Source organism: Ciconia boyciana, chromosome 17, assembly GCF_034638445.1.
Source record: "Ciconia boyciana chromosome 17, ASM3463844v1, whole genome shotgun sequence".
In the NCBI taxonomy this organism is placed as follows: domain Eukaryota; kingdom Metazoa; phylum Chordata; class Aves; order Ciconiiformes; family Ciconiidae; genus Ciconia; species Ciconia boyciana.
In genome coordinates, this window is record NC_132950.1 from 7500625 (window position 1) to 7516292 (window position 15668).

The 15668-nt window shown below is 46.3% G+C and overlaps 1 protein-coding gene across 1 annotated transcript in view; it reads right to left on the bottom strand.

The window, feature by feature from the left end:
- Positions 1–474: 474 nt before the first annotated feature.
- PHF12 (PHD finger protein 12) overlaps positions 475–15668 on the bottom strand; it is a 33019-nt gene continuing 17825 nt past the window's right edge. The window contains exons 5-15 of the mRNA XM_072881870.1: positions 15383–15503; positions 14140–14272; positions 13276–13440; positions 12467–12628; positions 10559–11375; positions 8392–8514; positions 6876–7019; positions 4734–4832; positions 4099–4181; positions 2279–2417; positions 475–1629 (exon numbers count right to left, since the gene is read on the bottom strand). Coding sequence (XP_072737971.1) covers positions 1295–1629; positions 2279–2417; positions 4099–4181; positions 4734–4832; positions 6876–7019; positions 8392–8514; positions 10559–11375; positions 12467–12628; positions 13276–13440; positions 14140–14272; positions 15383–15503 — 2321 coding nt within the window. The 3' untranslated portion in view covers positions 475–1294. The remainder of the gene's footprint in view (positions 1630–2278; positions 2418–4098; positions 4182–4733; positions 4833–6875; positions 7020–8391; positions 8515–10558; positions 11376–12466; positions 12629–13275; positions 13441–14139; positions 14273–15382; positions 15504–15668) is intronic.

A 15668-nucleotide genomic window follows, 5' to 3' on the forward strand; every position in this document is an offset into this window, starting at 1 on the left:
CAAGAGGCGTTCGTGGCCCCGGGTCGGAGCAGAGACGGGGGGGGGGGGGGAGAGGACGAGGCGTGGGAAACGCAGCCTCCCGCCCCCAAACCCCGAGCAGCGTGGAGAGGGCGAGGGGTGCAGGCTGTCACCCCTAGACCCAGACCCCACCTCTCTTGCCCAGGGAGCCGGTCGATGCCCCATCCCTGCAAACATTCAAGGTCAGGCTGGACCTGATTGAGCCCATTGCAGGGTTGGAGGAGATGACCTGCAAAGGTCCCTTCCAACCCAAACCATTCCGTGATTCCGTGACCTTCCGGTCCCCATCCCGGACCACCAGCGTCCTCCCACAGCCCCACGCAGGACACTGGGCTGCCTCCCCACAGGCACGGCCCCTTCCCGCAGCTCGGGCTCCTCTTCTGCCGTCAGACACGCTGGGGGAAGCTCCAGGTCGTGGTGACAAGAGTGAAGACAGACAAGTCAGAAAACAGAATGTGAAGTATTTTTTTTTTATATACAGAATACAGGAAAGTTTCTGTAAAGTCTAAAACGTTACAATTACTATGTACAGTGGAACTAGCTGTTCTGCTGCGGGGAGGTGGCATATAAACAAAAGAGACAGACAGGTTACGACAAACGATCTGCTACAATAGACAATTTGAGGAACGTCATACCACATGTAGCACTGTACACAGCTTTAAAACATTGAAAAATGCCATCACTGATGTATTTACACAGAATCCAACACTTTTCCTTATTTGAAATAAAAATAGGATGGACACCAGGAAAAGAACTCATTTCTCACTGCCCATAATACACAGTAGCTACTTGTAGTGCAACCATAGCAGGGAGGGATGGGAAAAATAACTGTGGGAAGAAGAGCGCTTCTTTACATTAAATAAAACAATGATATTGTATAGATTTGCTGTATGAAAACTGTATTTCTCTTTTAATATAAAACTATTGTCACTGGCACAAAATAGAACAAGTTTCTGATTATTTTACAACTGCATGGGAACTATCTGTCAGAGAGAGTCCTCGAGTCAGACAGCGGTCGCCCCTCGCTCTGACGCGTCCTGCTCTCACTGCAGTTTTCCTTTTAAAATGAAATGTATAGTACAAATATATGTGCAAATGCCCCTAAAACTTGAGCAAAAAAGAAAAATTAAAAAAAGTTAAACGTTCTTCATTTCATGCAAACGGCGTGTGAACAGTCTCTGGGCCGACATAGAAAATCCCACCTCGGTTTGTACATTTTTGCATTGCAAGAGTCTGAGGGCGTTTTCCTTATTCCAAAGTTCTCTTCCTAAAATTCCTAGGGAACTGAGTTGGACCGCAGCACGGGCACCTGGTGGGGTTTCAGAGAAAGCTTCTCCTCCAAGTCCATGTCTTGTACTAAGGCAGTGTCCCCCTTGGGCTGTTTGGTCGCAAATTCGGTAATGCTGAAAACAAACTGCAGGCAGCCCAGCTTGATGTAACTGCCATGGTGGAGCAGGGCTGTCCCCTCCCAGCCAGCCCCGCTGCCCCCTATTAAGCTGGAGCTGCTGGCTTTGCAGTTACAGGGTTTCCGATGCTGCCCTTGTGCCTGTGAATTCATCACAGCGGCTTCTTCATGCGGCTCCTCTTCTTGTTTTCTGCTTTTATGTCGTTCTGGAAAAGAAAGAAAGAAAGAAAAAAAGTAAGATTTGGGCAGGCCAGCGGCAGCTTGTTTTCATCAACAGGGGCTACTGCTGAGGTGTCTCGGGTAAGATCCTCCAGCCAGAAGGCATTTCAGTCATCTGCAGTGAGCGGCTGATAAAAGGGAAACTGGAATCTCCCCACAGCCCTGGAGAGGTAGAGGCATTTACACATCTATTTCGGCAGCCAAAAAAAGAGGAAGCTGATCAAGTGGAGAGCAGGAGTAAGCCATGCGGGGATGGGATGCCTGCAGCACAGCCCAGATGACTCACGGCCTGGGAGGGGAGGACGTGCATGGGGAAACCCCTCAGCCCAGCTCTGGAGCCCAGCAGCCAAGGCTGATGTCAGGCAGGGACCTGGAGCTTGGTTAACTCCAGCAGCGGAGGCAGGAGCGGGGTTAACGGCAGAGCACTCGGCAGGCTGAGGCACTCCCCAAGCCCGCAGAGGAAGGTCTTGCGTAACCCAGGCTGAAGCCTGTGGAGAGACTCCCCCTTTTGCAAGAGGTGCACCAACCGCTGCAGAAAAAGGGGCACCAACAAGGAATCGATTTGCACCCGCTCCCGGCCCCCCTCTAATAGCTCCCTGCGGTGTTACGTGGGGCTGGCGCTGCCTCAACACTCACTTATCACACTCTGCACTTTGGCAACAATACTGCTGGGAGGAGTGGGCGTCATCTTCTCTGAGAAGTCACAGGAATACAGAACGTTGTCCACGGTCGTCCCATGCTCACTGTAGTTCAACAGCTCGTAATGTTTCGTATTCTGAAAAAGAGGGAAGAGGAGGGAATCGAGACATCAAGTCAGAAGGGCTTCTGCCCATATACCCCTTTGGAGCACTGAAACACAACCCCTCTCTCCCTACGGCTGTTGATGGTTAAATAAGAGCAGTTAAATATCCTCCAGCTTCAGAGACCACCAACCCAACCCTTGTGCATGGCTCATGCTCACAGAACAGCCGGCTTTCCAGCAAGAGCTGCTTCCCGGCAGGTAAGGAGGGCCAAAGCAGCTTTGAAGACAAGTGGTTTTTACCTACTGCACATGGACCAACAGATCTTTTGGTAGCAGGGATTCAAGCTGATCCTCACAAAGTGAGGTCACCATTTTAACAGGCACACTAGATGCAAACTTAGCCCAAGGCCTATGCCTAGCAGGGAAGAGATGTGCTTTGGAAAGCAGACACAAGATGGCAAGAGGGATGCCAGCGTGCTGCAGCAGCCACAAGATAGAGACGGTCTGGGATTTACAGGCCTTTTGCAGACGCTGAAATGCCAGGAGACATTAGCGTGACACACAGCATTATACAAGCGGGATCACGCTCAGCTGAGCTTTGCAGAGGATGTTGACAGAGCGGAGGAGATTTCGGGTTAGTTCGCAGGAATCATCTGAGGGCTGAAGACCTTGTCCCCCAGGGACTACAGAGCTTTAATCAAGTTACAAGAACTCCCCACGCACAGGGGAGTAAATTTTCAAGTAACCTGCTAGACTGCAGAGACCAAGGCCAAACATGAGCTGCCAATGGCCAGAAGCAGAATCAGCAGAGCTAAGGAGGGGGAATTCTCCCGCTAGAGCGACCACAGCCATAGGTGGCCCGCTGGAGTACGGACAAAGTTCAGTGCCTAGAGCCTGATTTAGGATTGACCACTGTGAGGAGATGCTTCAACACAGATTTAAGGTCTGGATCCCATTACCGAGTGTGTTCTGTAGCTCGTAGTGCACTGGAGGAACGGCTAAAGCCAGCTGTGGGTTAATCCTGGATCCTGCTCAGTAGCTGGTTGACAAATGGTGATATAAAAGACTCTATCTTGCTTCAAAGACTGTTTCCATGCTAAGATTCTTAAGTATCTCCAGCAGTGCTTTTATTGGCAGACCCGCCAGTCTACTTCAAGAACAAACTAATCTCTGGACTGTAGTTAAGGAGCAACTGTAGACCTCTGTTTAGGCTGAGAGCTTAACTGAAATTTTAGTTAAATAAGTAATTTATACAGAGTACTGCAGATGGCATGAACACTTTGCACCACCATCACACCTGAAAGCAAGAGACTTGGAGCAGTTCCCTGTTTTGTTCCAGCTGAGGTTCGATGTCAACACGTAGAGTTCAGCTTTTATTAACAACGCAGCTGGATCAAAAAGTATCGAACCGTTTCTATGACATTTTCTTTCCCTAGACACCAGCAGTGACAGTGCTTACTTGTGGTCAGTCTTTGTCCACAAGCAGTTAGCTCAGAGAAATCATGCTGGCAGAGCTCTGTGCTTCAGAAGAGGGTTTGACAGAAAACACTGACGCAGCCTTCACTGGAGTGAAACCATTCACAGCCCTGGCTCTTTACTTTGTAGTCCACAAAGGAACACCACACAAAGACAACCTGCTGCCTGCATCTCCAGCTCCCACTGCCATGCATGCCAAATAATAAAAATTAAAAAAAAACCCCACTCAGGCACTCACCTCATCGTAGAATATGCAGGCATGTTTGCCAGACACATAGTTACAGTGACCATAGCTTGTAAGGCACACATCCATATCAGCTCCTGTCAATGGGGAGGACAAAACAGGCTCAGTTCATTTCAGAAAAAACTGTCAGGCAGCAGAGAACAACAGACAGAATTAAACTTCAATTAGCAAAACAACAGGGGAGCAACTGCCTTTGTCCACGCTCCCAGGACTGCATGAATAATGCTGCGATAAGCCACTGAACAAAGTTTCAGTGGGGGAAGGGAAGGCTAGCAGCTCCATGAAGGCTGAAGAGCATTTCAGTTACTGGTTCTATCCAGAACGCCAGAAGAATCCGAGCAGAAAGAAATTAAACCTGCAAGCAAACCGTAACTCTTCTCTCCATCAGTCAGGCATTAAATCTCCAGGATAGCCATTCTGCTAATTTTGATACCAGCCAGGTTACAAAGGTGCAACCCCACAAAGATTCAAGTGGACAGGGAATTTCCACGTTTCTTGGAATCGAAGAGTCCCAGTACAAGCGGCCACAATGGGTCTGTTTTCTTCCACACCCACTTGGCAAACACTTAGGGAGGGTCAGGGAGAACCACCCTGATTCTGAAAGGTCAGGGCAGGAAAAAGCTACTCACCTGTCCCAATGTAGAGGGTTCGATAACACATATTGACTGCACCCCCTAAGCCCATCAGAGGATAGAACACCGCCCGGGCTTGCACTTCCTTTCTTTGCGCTGCAAGATAAAAAGAAGTTAGGAGTTACTTGAACAATGTTATCGGCTATGAAGGCTGCTTGACCCCAGTGTCGCCGGCCCTAGACTCTCCAGAAAGCACAGATACTAAGGAGGATGCAGTCAGCTTTGGCCTAAACTCCAATTCCCAACCCTCTAGGAATGTTTGTACATTAAACATCTTTTTGCCAGTCATCAGAGAAAATTGCTCTCTCCAGTAACCCACACAAGCCGTGCAATTGGGGGAACGTTAATACCGAGTGTGCACAATGGAGCCACACTGAGGAAAACACAAGCCTCCTACCACTAGCTTCTTTCTTAATCTCTACCACTTTGGGTAATCAAAGAGCTGAGTCTTGCTGTCAAAGTGCCACTTAAAAAAAAAAAATTGAAGTTGGTGACATTCACCAGCACAACAGCTGCAATTTCACTTCTAGTGCAGCTGCAGGAAAAAACACATGAGCTGAAGAGGGCTTGTCCAGGGACCAACCCAGCTCCCAGGACAGGATGATTTACCGAGTGGACTCCTGTACCCTCAGGCTGGTCCCTATGGCACACTCGACAACGGCTGGTCCAGGGCTGAGCCTCCAGAGTAGCTCCCTGGCAGACAAGTTCAAATCACACGTTCTCACATTAACTGGACAGAAAATAATCTTCTGTGGAACCAAACTCTGTGGTATCAAACTCTGGCGGACCACACAGGCCTAGCCAGGATTTCAGCAGCTGTCTTTTGGAGGTAAGCCCCTCATACGCACAGAGTTTAGGCCTCTCCTGATGCGACATCTGCATGACAGTTTTACACCAAGAGTGTGAAATCAAAGAACAGAACACGAGGATTACGAGAGACTGTTTGCAGAGCCACCTACGTCGAGACCATTGGCCACGCTGAGCGGCATCACTGGACGTGCAGCACTCACGCAGCTGAAGTGTGCAGGTTCCCACCTCTGCCCAACTGCCCTGCACAAGTCCGTTCAGCTGTCTGGCTCTGCTGGCTCAACAGGGCTCACTAAAGGCTTTGGATCTAATATTTCATCAGCAATGCTAAACAGTCAGCTGGATGCATCATTCCTGCCCAAAAAGGGTGATGGGTTAAGACAGCATCAATCTGCCTTTTGAAAGGCAGACTGCTGAAGAATTTCCAGAACTCGTCTGTTATGAGCAGCACAGAACGCAGCTCATATCACAGCCTGGTGCTGTGTCCTAGAGCAGTGTTCAAAAGAAGACTGACAAAGCATTTAGAGAATGCTGTGATGCTACAGCAGCAAGCAAGGTTACTGACTGCTAGCAGAGTTCCAAAGATCTTATCTTGGATATTTACCCCCAGGCCTAGCAGAGGGGGAGCAGACAACTGCTCCCACAACAAGGCTGTCCCAGTTAGTGCTTGCGAGCAGATTAAATTGACTGGCTGCATGCAGAGGAACACGAAGCCACGTTCACCCTGCAGCTTTAGGTGTTAGCACGCAGATACCAGTGGCCATAAACAAAGCCAATGCTGAACTCAGGAATCTGGAGATTTCCAACAGAAGCGCAAGTTGTTTTCCATTATTTGCATTAGTTGCAGTTAGTGTTTCAGCTTGACAGTGACATTATTCTGAACGGGCAATGACAACGTCACATATATATTCTGTGCCCCAGTTCCTTCTGTTCGTGTGCTTGTCTCACAAGCGACTTCTCCAGAAAGAGAGAGCAGGAATTCACATATTTCTCTTGCCCATCTCAAGGGGGGGGGGGGGGGGGGCAGCTGAACCTTCCCATCTCTTGCTAATTCTAAGATGGATAAAACACAACTTCACTAAAGATTTCCAGCAGAAAATTGTAAGTTACCGAAGGTATTTCCATTGCCATAATTTGTAAATAATTAAGTAGAGGGACCTGAAGGAGTTTCTGGTCAGTGGATATCCAGAGCAGGGGATGAGAAGAAAGAAACATGAAAGGCAGCATCAGATAGATACCAGAAGAAGAGGGAGATCTCCTTCAATGAATAGGCAAGGGAGTGCCAAAAAGCTATGGCTCAACATAAACCAACTATTCTAGGGCTGCTCTTACCTTCAATGTGGTTTCCCACAGGAGATTGCTGATGGGAACTGACACTGCTCGCTAGAGACTGAGCTTTGGAAGGAAAGAGCTGATGTATTCTCTGCAAGGCCAGAAACTTGATCAGCTGCTCATCCAGCATATTTATCTCAATCTCTGTTAATAAACAAAAAGCAATTAGTAAGTCATTCATGGAAAGGGTGCAATCTGAGCTGCAGTGGATTTAACTGTCCCACTTTCAAACTTGCCATTTGCTTCAATAGCAAAGACTTGACAAATTTTGCAATACCAAGAATCTTACATAGACGCGATCTATTACTTCATATAATCTCCTGCGAGCAGCGTGCGAGGAGAGTGCCAGCAACGGCCAGAGAGCTACAATTCAGGCAGCAAGCAGAAGTTTAGGGGAACAAGGACTGATTAAGTTGAAAATCTGCTGTTTTGGCTCACAATCAACGGGTCTGCAGAGGTGGACATTGCACCCCTTGGGGAGCAGGTTGGGTCCTTCTTGTGAAGCTTCATTATCTAGTTAGAAAGTCTAACCCTACGTTACAGAGGAAAGCTGTAACCACATTTGAAGCTGCTACAGGCTCATTCTTGAGTCACGCGCTTTCATAGCAATTAAACCAAACAGGGCAATTCAGACACTATTATTAATGAGCTTTAAAACAGATCTGTTGCTGACAGCTTTGAAGTATTTATATTTGTAAAGTCCTACAGAAGTCTGCTTTCTGGCAGCAAGCAGGCTGGCTGACCTCTTCTTCCAAGAGCTTTCTCCACATCAGCGACAGTTAAAATGGCAAGCAGAAGAAGCAGAGCTATAATGGCCTTTCCTGATAGCAGAGAGGTAGTCTGGGTAGGCTGAGTCGGGGTTCACCCAAGAAAAGAGGGTCACACTGGCAATGCCAGAAAGGCTGTTCTTCAGATGTAGAAGTCGTCTCTGGCAACAGCCTTGCTATGCTACTGATGACTGCTGTTCAGCAATCTCCTCCTCCTGAAGTCACTCCACTAAGGTTTGGCACTTCTTGCCAAGTGCAACAAAAGGCAAATAAAAAATGGGCCAGTCTAGGAGAAGACTGACAGAAGCAGAAATAAATCAGAAAATTAACTGACCCATTAGAGCATCACCACTCAGGTGACTGCTCGACTACAAGATCTATTGTTTCTGGACTTTACGCCCGTCGGGAACAGCTCTGGATTGCAGCTAGCACCACAACATGGCAGGGCTGCAGGTTTCTGCCTGTGAATTCCACCTGGAAAGCTGCCCATACAACAGCTTTGTGAACAACAGCTTTGTGATCGTTCCCCAGAAAAGCTTCAGGCAGAAACACTTCATTGGCCTTGCTGCCTTGGCAACACTACAAGTAGGGAAGCATGGGACATATTTAAGGTAATGTATACCCAGCCCCACCCTCACCTGACTGCAACCCTTCTTTATCTCTGGAACTTTTCCTTAAGCAGAGACTGAATGCTCTAGGGAAGCAAACACACAGGGCTAGTACAGAATGATAATGAACTAAATACTCACCGCCATCCATAAATGCTTTCAGGGAACTGGTGAGGTCCAACATAGCTGCAGAGTTTGAAGTGAGTGATGAGGGTAGAGTTAAAGCGCTTCCTATGGATAAGGTGCTGGGACTGACCTTACCATCTACAGAGAAAGATGGTGCAGAGAAGATATGTCACTGTGACGTTCGTGAGACATGCACCCAGCCCTCAGGCTGCACTTTGCTTCCAAGCTGCTCAGAATGACTAATTTTGCTCATAGTCATGCTTTGAAAAAGGCCTGAATTAGAGGCTGTTCGCTTTCTTCTGCTCACAGAAGGACTACTGTTTCCTCCAACACAGAGCCAACTGACAGCTTCTGCCTCTCACCTCCAGTTGCTGGAGGAATTCTGGACCTATACATTTAAGCTACTACTCCCTCTTTGAAGCAGCAGGAATGACAGACTGTAAGCGATGTCCTACAGAGACTGGAAAGATGAGCACCAAGTCCCCAGGAACTTGAAGAGCTTACTAAACCTAGAGACATTTGCCAAGTAGCTTGTCTAGGTCTGAACACGAATAAAAAGTACAACTGCCCCATTTTTATTTCTGCACAATTATCAAGTCTGGGGTGTATCTCACTATCCAGTAAGAATGTGACAGTCATAAGCAGATTTTATTATTTACAAAATAAAATCCTATTGCTTTGGCAGTGACCATGCAGCTGAAAAAGGCAATGGCAAATGCCAGGAAACAAAATCCCTTCAATGCATTGTTGACACCAGATCTTCTTGAGTGGGTTTGCTTAGAAGTAGAACTACTATAAGCCTGAAATTTACGGTAAAAAAAAAGGGTCATGAATGATTTGTATTTTTGTACTCAGCAACAAAATTTGCACACCATAATTTAAGTTTTGTTATAAATATATACATATGCATTGTGTTAGATGGAAAATCCAAATATTTACACCTTTCCCAAGAGACACTGCACCAAAATGATGTTTTAACCTGCATTTTGTAGAAGACAAGCTTTGCGCCAAAAGCAATTATTTAACATCTTAAGTAACTGCAAAATTATGTAGAGTCTGAAGTGCTCTTCAAACCACAAGCAAGAAGTTTTCTATAGTATGGCCTCATTTCCTCTACCAAAACTTCTCTCAGTCTTGCATTTCTAAGCAGGGCACAGTCAAACTAGCAGCCTCAGAGTAACCAAGGAGACCAAGTACTCTGGGGACTGCTTCCAAACACGAGATAAAGCTCAGAAGTTACTCATTAAGGAATTTTAAAAAGAATAATCACCAGATCTGAGCCACTCCATGCAAGCCTGCCACTGACAGGTAGGAACTGCAAGAGAAGTGACAGACAGCTCTGTCGCATGCTTTTCAGCGACAGCTTCAACCCAACCTCCACAAAGGGTTTACTAGTTTCAGTGCTGAGCTGGTGTGGGGAAGGGGAAGAGAAGGAGAATGCCTTAACTGAAAGGTTATCCTAGCAAAATTTGAGTTATGGGCAGTTACTCTGACTTCAACATCTATCAACATCTTTGACTTGATGTTTTTATACTGAAGAATGGGTATACACACTTTAACAGCAAGGTTTTTGGGTACAACTCAGTTCAGAGATGGTATATCCAAGTCTGTAACTACCCTGTATTAACAGACTAGCAGATACCAAACAGACTACAGCTTCCCAAGTCCACATTTCTCCAACATCAAGGCTGGGCAGCTGAAGACTTCAAACACATCTGTACTAGGGGACACAACCGTTGCCAGAACAGTTACTGTATACAGAGATCATAGGATCAGATGCCAGACAGCTGCTCTTGTGAGAAGAACTACCTTGCAATCAAACTAGTGCTTTAAAACAAATTGGTAGTTTTAAAGCAGCATTGGAGTGGCTGGTTGTTGAAAGAGCGAGACAGCAGCCAACTGATTTAAAACTACTGTTGCTTTCCAGAATTAAACTGATCTACTGTCCTGCTTCTCAGGGCAGAGTTCCCCTCTCAGGTATACGAGGCCAGCAAAAATACATCCCGTGGCTCCCATGAAGGGACCTAAGACAGGAGACTTGAGAAACTTCTCCTGGCTCTCCACCGAAAACCCAGTTCCCAGTTAAATGAGGGCATGCTGCTAGAGCCTTGAGGTTCAGAATAACGTTTAGCCTGAACGCATTCTCAGCCCCGGGGGCCAAGATCAGCTCTTTGGCACATACCTGAAGGTGGTGCTGGTGAACAGAATCTGTTTGTGGACCCAACAGCAGAGATCCCATCTCCTGCAGCCTGCGGAGGGGTGAGAGCCCTTGTGGCAGTCAGGGGGGAGCCCACAGATCGCAGGTCTGTCGTCAGCGGCGGTCCTATCTGTGTCTGCACATTCTTTCTTTGCAAAGTGCTGGTGGTCTCCAGACTGGCACAGGAGCTCGATATGGACGTAGGCATACTTGTGACCGGCACAGAACCCCTTTGTGCACAAGAAACGGGTCCTGCTACGTTCTCCGTTTTGACAATGGTTCCAATGGTGTGATTCAGAAGTCCACAAGTCGCTGGGGGCGTGAGGGGCCGAGGCCACGTTTGCCGATGAGACAAAACAGGTATTGTGTTACCAGATCCGATTAGTCTCTGGGAGTCAGTCAACTGTGCTGAAGATTCAGACGAAACGCCATAGAAATGAGGACCATTTACTTTAATGTCAGAGGCTGTCGGCCCATTTGAAGTCCCGCAAGAAGACACCTTCTTGGATTTATCTATACAAGAGCTGCAGTTGACATCTTCCTGTGACAAAGACTGCTGGGATTGCGAGGAGCTCAAGGAATTCTGGGTGGTAATCCCTGAGGTGCAGGATGACATGGAATAGAGGGAAGGTGTGGGTGCCTTGTCAGCTGCCTGGTAAGGGTTGGCGAGTGAGCCGTCTGCCACAATAACAGGCTTAATATCAGCCTTCTCTGTTTGTTCAGAGTCCCAAAGCGAAGTCATCTGCTTAGCAGATAAATGTTTCAATATGCTGCACTGGAGCGCAACAACACTACAGAGCCACTGGGAGGAAGAAAAAAGTGCAGGTTAGCTCCACAGGCAGACAGTGCTCCAAACCTCAAGAGTCACTCCATCGTTCACCCAGCTCAAAGAATTCAGGTGTCTGACTGTGCTGCTGACCGCTCTGATGCAGCCTGGAACTACAGCATCTGCTGTGATGCTCATCTAAGATCAGGAGAAAACTTTGTCCAGAGGTACAAAAGTGCGACCAAAAGTAGGTACTGTTTATCTCTGTGCCGGGGACAGTACACAGAGGAGCTGAGATTAAAGGAGGGAGAAGGCAGCAGACGCACTTCCTCACCCCCAAACTCTTCCCTCTCTTCACCTGTTAAATGCTGCAACTCTTCAGCTAGTTACAAACACATCTTCCACTAATATGGGCTTCTATCCAAACACAGTCCTCCAACTTACTCTGTAGCAGGCTGGAAAGAAATGCTGATCTACCTCACACTATAGGGAGTCACCTGCGAAAGCTGGGGTGGAGAGCACCTTTCCTTTTACACAGGGTTGAGGAAGACAGAAAGATTTATTTGAAGTTTTAAGCTCCATGGTGAATGTGCACCTGCCACATAGGAGAACCCCGCCTGAGCTAACAGAAGGACTCGACTACACCACTGACTGCAAAGCAACATGCCTTTGCGTTGTGGAATCTGGCAAGAAGTTTCATACAAGATTTAAACTCATTTGCCCTTGATTTAAAAGTCCAATCCTATCAGCAATAAAAAGCAGCCCAGAAATGTGATGTTAACATACAAATAAACACGTGAGAGAGCAGCCTTACATAATCAAAGTGGAAAGTATTTCCCCTCAGCCAGGAAATAAAAATGACATCTAGACAGAAAGCCCTCAACTCCAGTCTAAGGCCAGAAGACTATTTCACCACTTCCCTGAAGCGTCAATGAGGAGTTTTACATTTCACCTGGAAAGCCAAAATGAAGTTTTAATGGGCAAGGGTGTCAGAGACAAGACATCACCTTCAGACATGATTTTGAGACTGGTTTCCTAGACAACTGCTCTGATCATGACTGAAATGGAAGAGATCTTTGTACCAAAGCAACTACAGACATAGAGTCCAAGCATTTGACTTCATTTACCTCCTGTTGTTCTGTCTGGCTGGCTAAGTGCTCAGTGTTCAAAAGGTGCTTCTGCAAGGGTTCCTCAGGGATCCCGTTACAGATCAGCTCGCCATCTCTAATTGCTGCAGGCGCAAGTAACGGGGGTGGAAGCCGGTATTGGGACTTTATAGCATCAGGAACCTACATAGAGAAAGAAGATCACACATGAGAACAATTACTCAAGAATGACTAGTTAAACAAAGTGCCTAACCAGCACTACACTTTGTGTTTGCTGCTTTCTGACTCAAAGGAACCCTGTAGACAATACATTAGAAGTTTTGAGGACCGAGTGCTTTAAATTGATGCAGGCACGCTGAAATTAATAGGTTTTATTCCCTTAGGTCAGGCATGACTTCAGCACAACGTGGTGGCTACAGCATAAGAGAAATCACGCAAAAAAGGCCAAGTAAGAAGGGAAACCCGTACGGCATTTTTCAGGCATTCTGGCAGCAAATGCTCTTTGGGGTTTAATGTAGAACATGCAGCACCCCCAATTCTCACTGTAGGGCCACCTTCAGGAGGTTTTGTGTTGTACTTTTTATGCTTGTGCTAGATTTAAAGGCGTACTTTATAGCTGAGCCTTATGGTTGGCAGAAAAAGAGCTTCTTAAATCCTACATGTCACAAAAAGTAACTGCTGACTTCCAGACCTCTCACCACCACATTCATTCAGACCCCACCCTCTTCCTCCTGCCCCAGGAGGCTATCCCTACGGGGCACGCTGGTTTCCCTTCCAAACTAGAATACTTATACAGGGAGTTTCACTGACACCTACTTGTTTACACATACCTTCAAACCTTTTCTCTTTACTGATTGAAGAACTCTGCGATTCGGAGGATGTTTCTTATGGATTCGGTTTAAGAAATCCACTTTGACAACATGCTGAGATATGGTGTCCTGGAACCGGTCAAATACTCGGCACCGATTACTCAGGGTCAAGTTCTTCTGGTTCAGCTGGGTGATCAGATAATGCCACAGGAGTTAGGGATCTGCGGGTCACTCTAATGTACCCTAAGACTTTCATAACGCCTCGTAGCACTGGCAGTACAGCATCAGCTCAGCTTTAGACTATTTGTTTCCTGCAGCACTAACCATTTCTGTTAAAGGGCACATTGCTGGAGATGAATACAAAAGCATTTAGAGGCCTACTAAGCAGCATCAATGCTTTCAGAAGCAGTTTGTCTGGGCACAAGCCCTTTGTTTCAGCCCCCTGTTTCCTGAGTATTTAAGTCTCAAGTACACTGCTTTTCCACAAATGAAAACTCCCTCTTGGAATGAAAGTTTTTTGGGTTAAGCATGCAAAGAATTACTTCCCCTATTTGTAGCACTGTGCTGCTTTGTATCACAGTTCTGGAAGCTCATCTAGATCTTAAGGAGTCCAGTCTGAAAACTAGACAAGCTGTCAGTGAGCCACAATCTGAGCTGTCAGCTTCAGTTACAGGAAGGAGTTCCCCCATCTTTATATTTTATTGCAGAGAGTAGCATCATATTCCTTTGGAGAGTGCGTTGCTTGCAGCAGGAGCTTTACAAGCGTTACAGGGAGCAATAAGAGCTCAGAAGCTGTTTTACATTTGTTGTACTTTGTCCTTTAATGGACCTGCCAGGTTCCACTCCAGCATCCGGTTACCATACTGCAATCATAGTCCTGCTTACCACCACATGTTCTATGTGATTTGGGCACATCCATCTACCCAGAGGCATGGCAGTAAGCGGTGGCTCCAGACAATCCATGTGGAACAGGAGTGGGCAATAATCACACTGAATTAGAGGTGCCACTCTGCAACTCCTGCAAAGAGAGAACCATATCTTATTTCCCATACAGAATATAGGGTATAAACCAAACACACAGGCAAGCTCGGCTAACCACTTTAGCTTACCGTTCCCCACCAATTCCCCTACACTATGTTACTTCCATCTAAAACTAGGCTTCAGATTTGTAACTTGATCTATATGGACCTTCTGCAAGACCCACTCAAGGCAAAAGGTCTTGCCCATGCACATGAGGGGTTGTTGGTGCAAAAGAGGTCCTTTGGCAGGATAAGCACCTGTCAGATTCACATAAGCAACTTTTCAAGTTGACCTTGTGCATTAGTTCTGAGTGGCTTCCTTTAGAGCAAAATTCAGAGGTGAAAAGGAAATCTCAGGTTTAAGTTATTACAATTTTTCTCAGATTAATCTTGTGTGAAGTTGGGACATTCACTTCAACAAGATGTTCTCAAACTCCAGAAAGCTACTACATCCGATTCCCCAGGCTTTAAAGAAGCCTTCACTCTATGACAAAGTCATCAGCTGTTCTCCACAAAAGCTCCACTCTCCTGAATCTCCAGCCCACTTCCAGAAACTTACTCTGACTGGGTTCCTGAAATAGTGTTTTTCATTTTCACTGACATTTTGAATTGGGATTTATCTGTGCATTTTTTATGCAGTTATAAAAAACAGCAGTATTTTGTACTGGTTTTCAGATTTACTATTTCAGTGCAATATTCCTACTTGCCTTGGGCTTATATGTCTCTCAGTAGATTTCTATTTCCTAAAGGTCACCTCCTTGCATACTTCCTTAATGAACCATAGACAAGTATCTCCATTTTCTAAACCACCACCACTTTACAATTTTTCTTAGTAGAAAAATACTGAAGACAAGATGGCTCACTCTCTTCAGGCTACATTTTAAAACCCTTTACAGCCATGCAGGGCTGCACAAGCCACACCTACACTTCCCATGGTTAAACACCTGTTATTTAGCAAAGATGACTATTCCCCCATTTGTCTAGAGGATTGTAAGCAAGTAAGGAAGGACAATGGGAAAGGGAACAGGTCATCTACTTTTTTCAACAAGAACTTTGCTCCTGTGAAGGGTGCAGCTACACCGAACAGCTTCCCTGGAAGAGTCAAGTACCTGTTGCATGTGAAGCAGACTTTAACCGGCAAGGGAACCAAACCATTGTGGTCTAACTCGTGTTGTGCTTTCTTGACATTCTTTCCTGTGGTTTCTTCCTTTCTCCTCCTCTTACTAGTACCTGAAAGCAAATTTTAAAAGGCTTTGGGTTACCCACATAGCAGAGATTTGCTTTCTGGTAGATACACATAATCATCTCAGGCAGAGGCAAACAGAAAAGTCAAAAAGAGCTGCTTAAGAAACCCTTATCAACCACTAAATCTAGCCTTAAGTGACAGAGACAGTC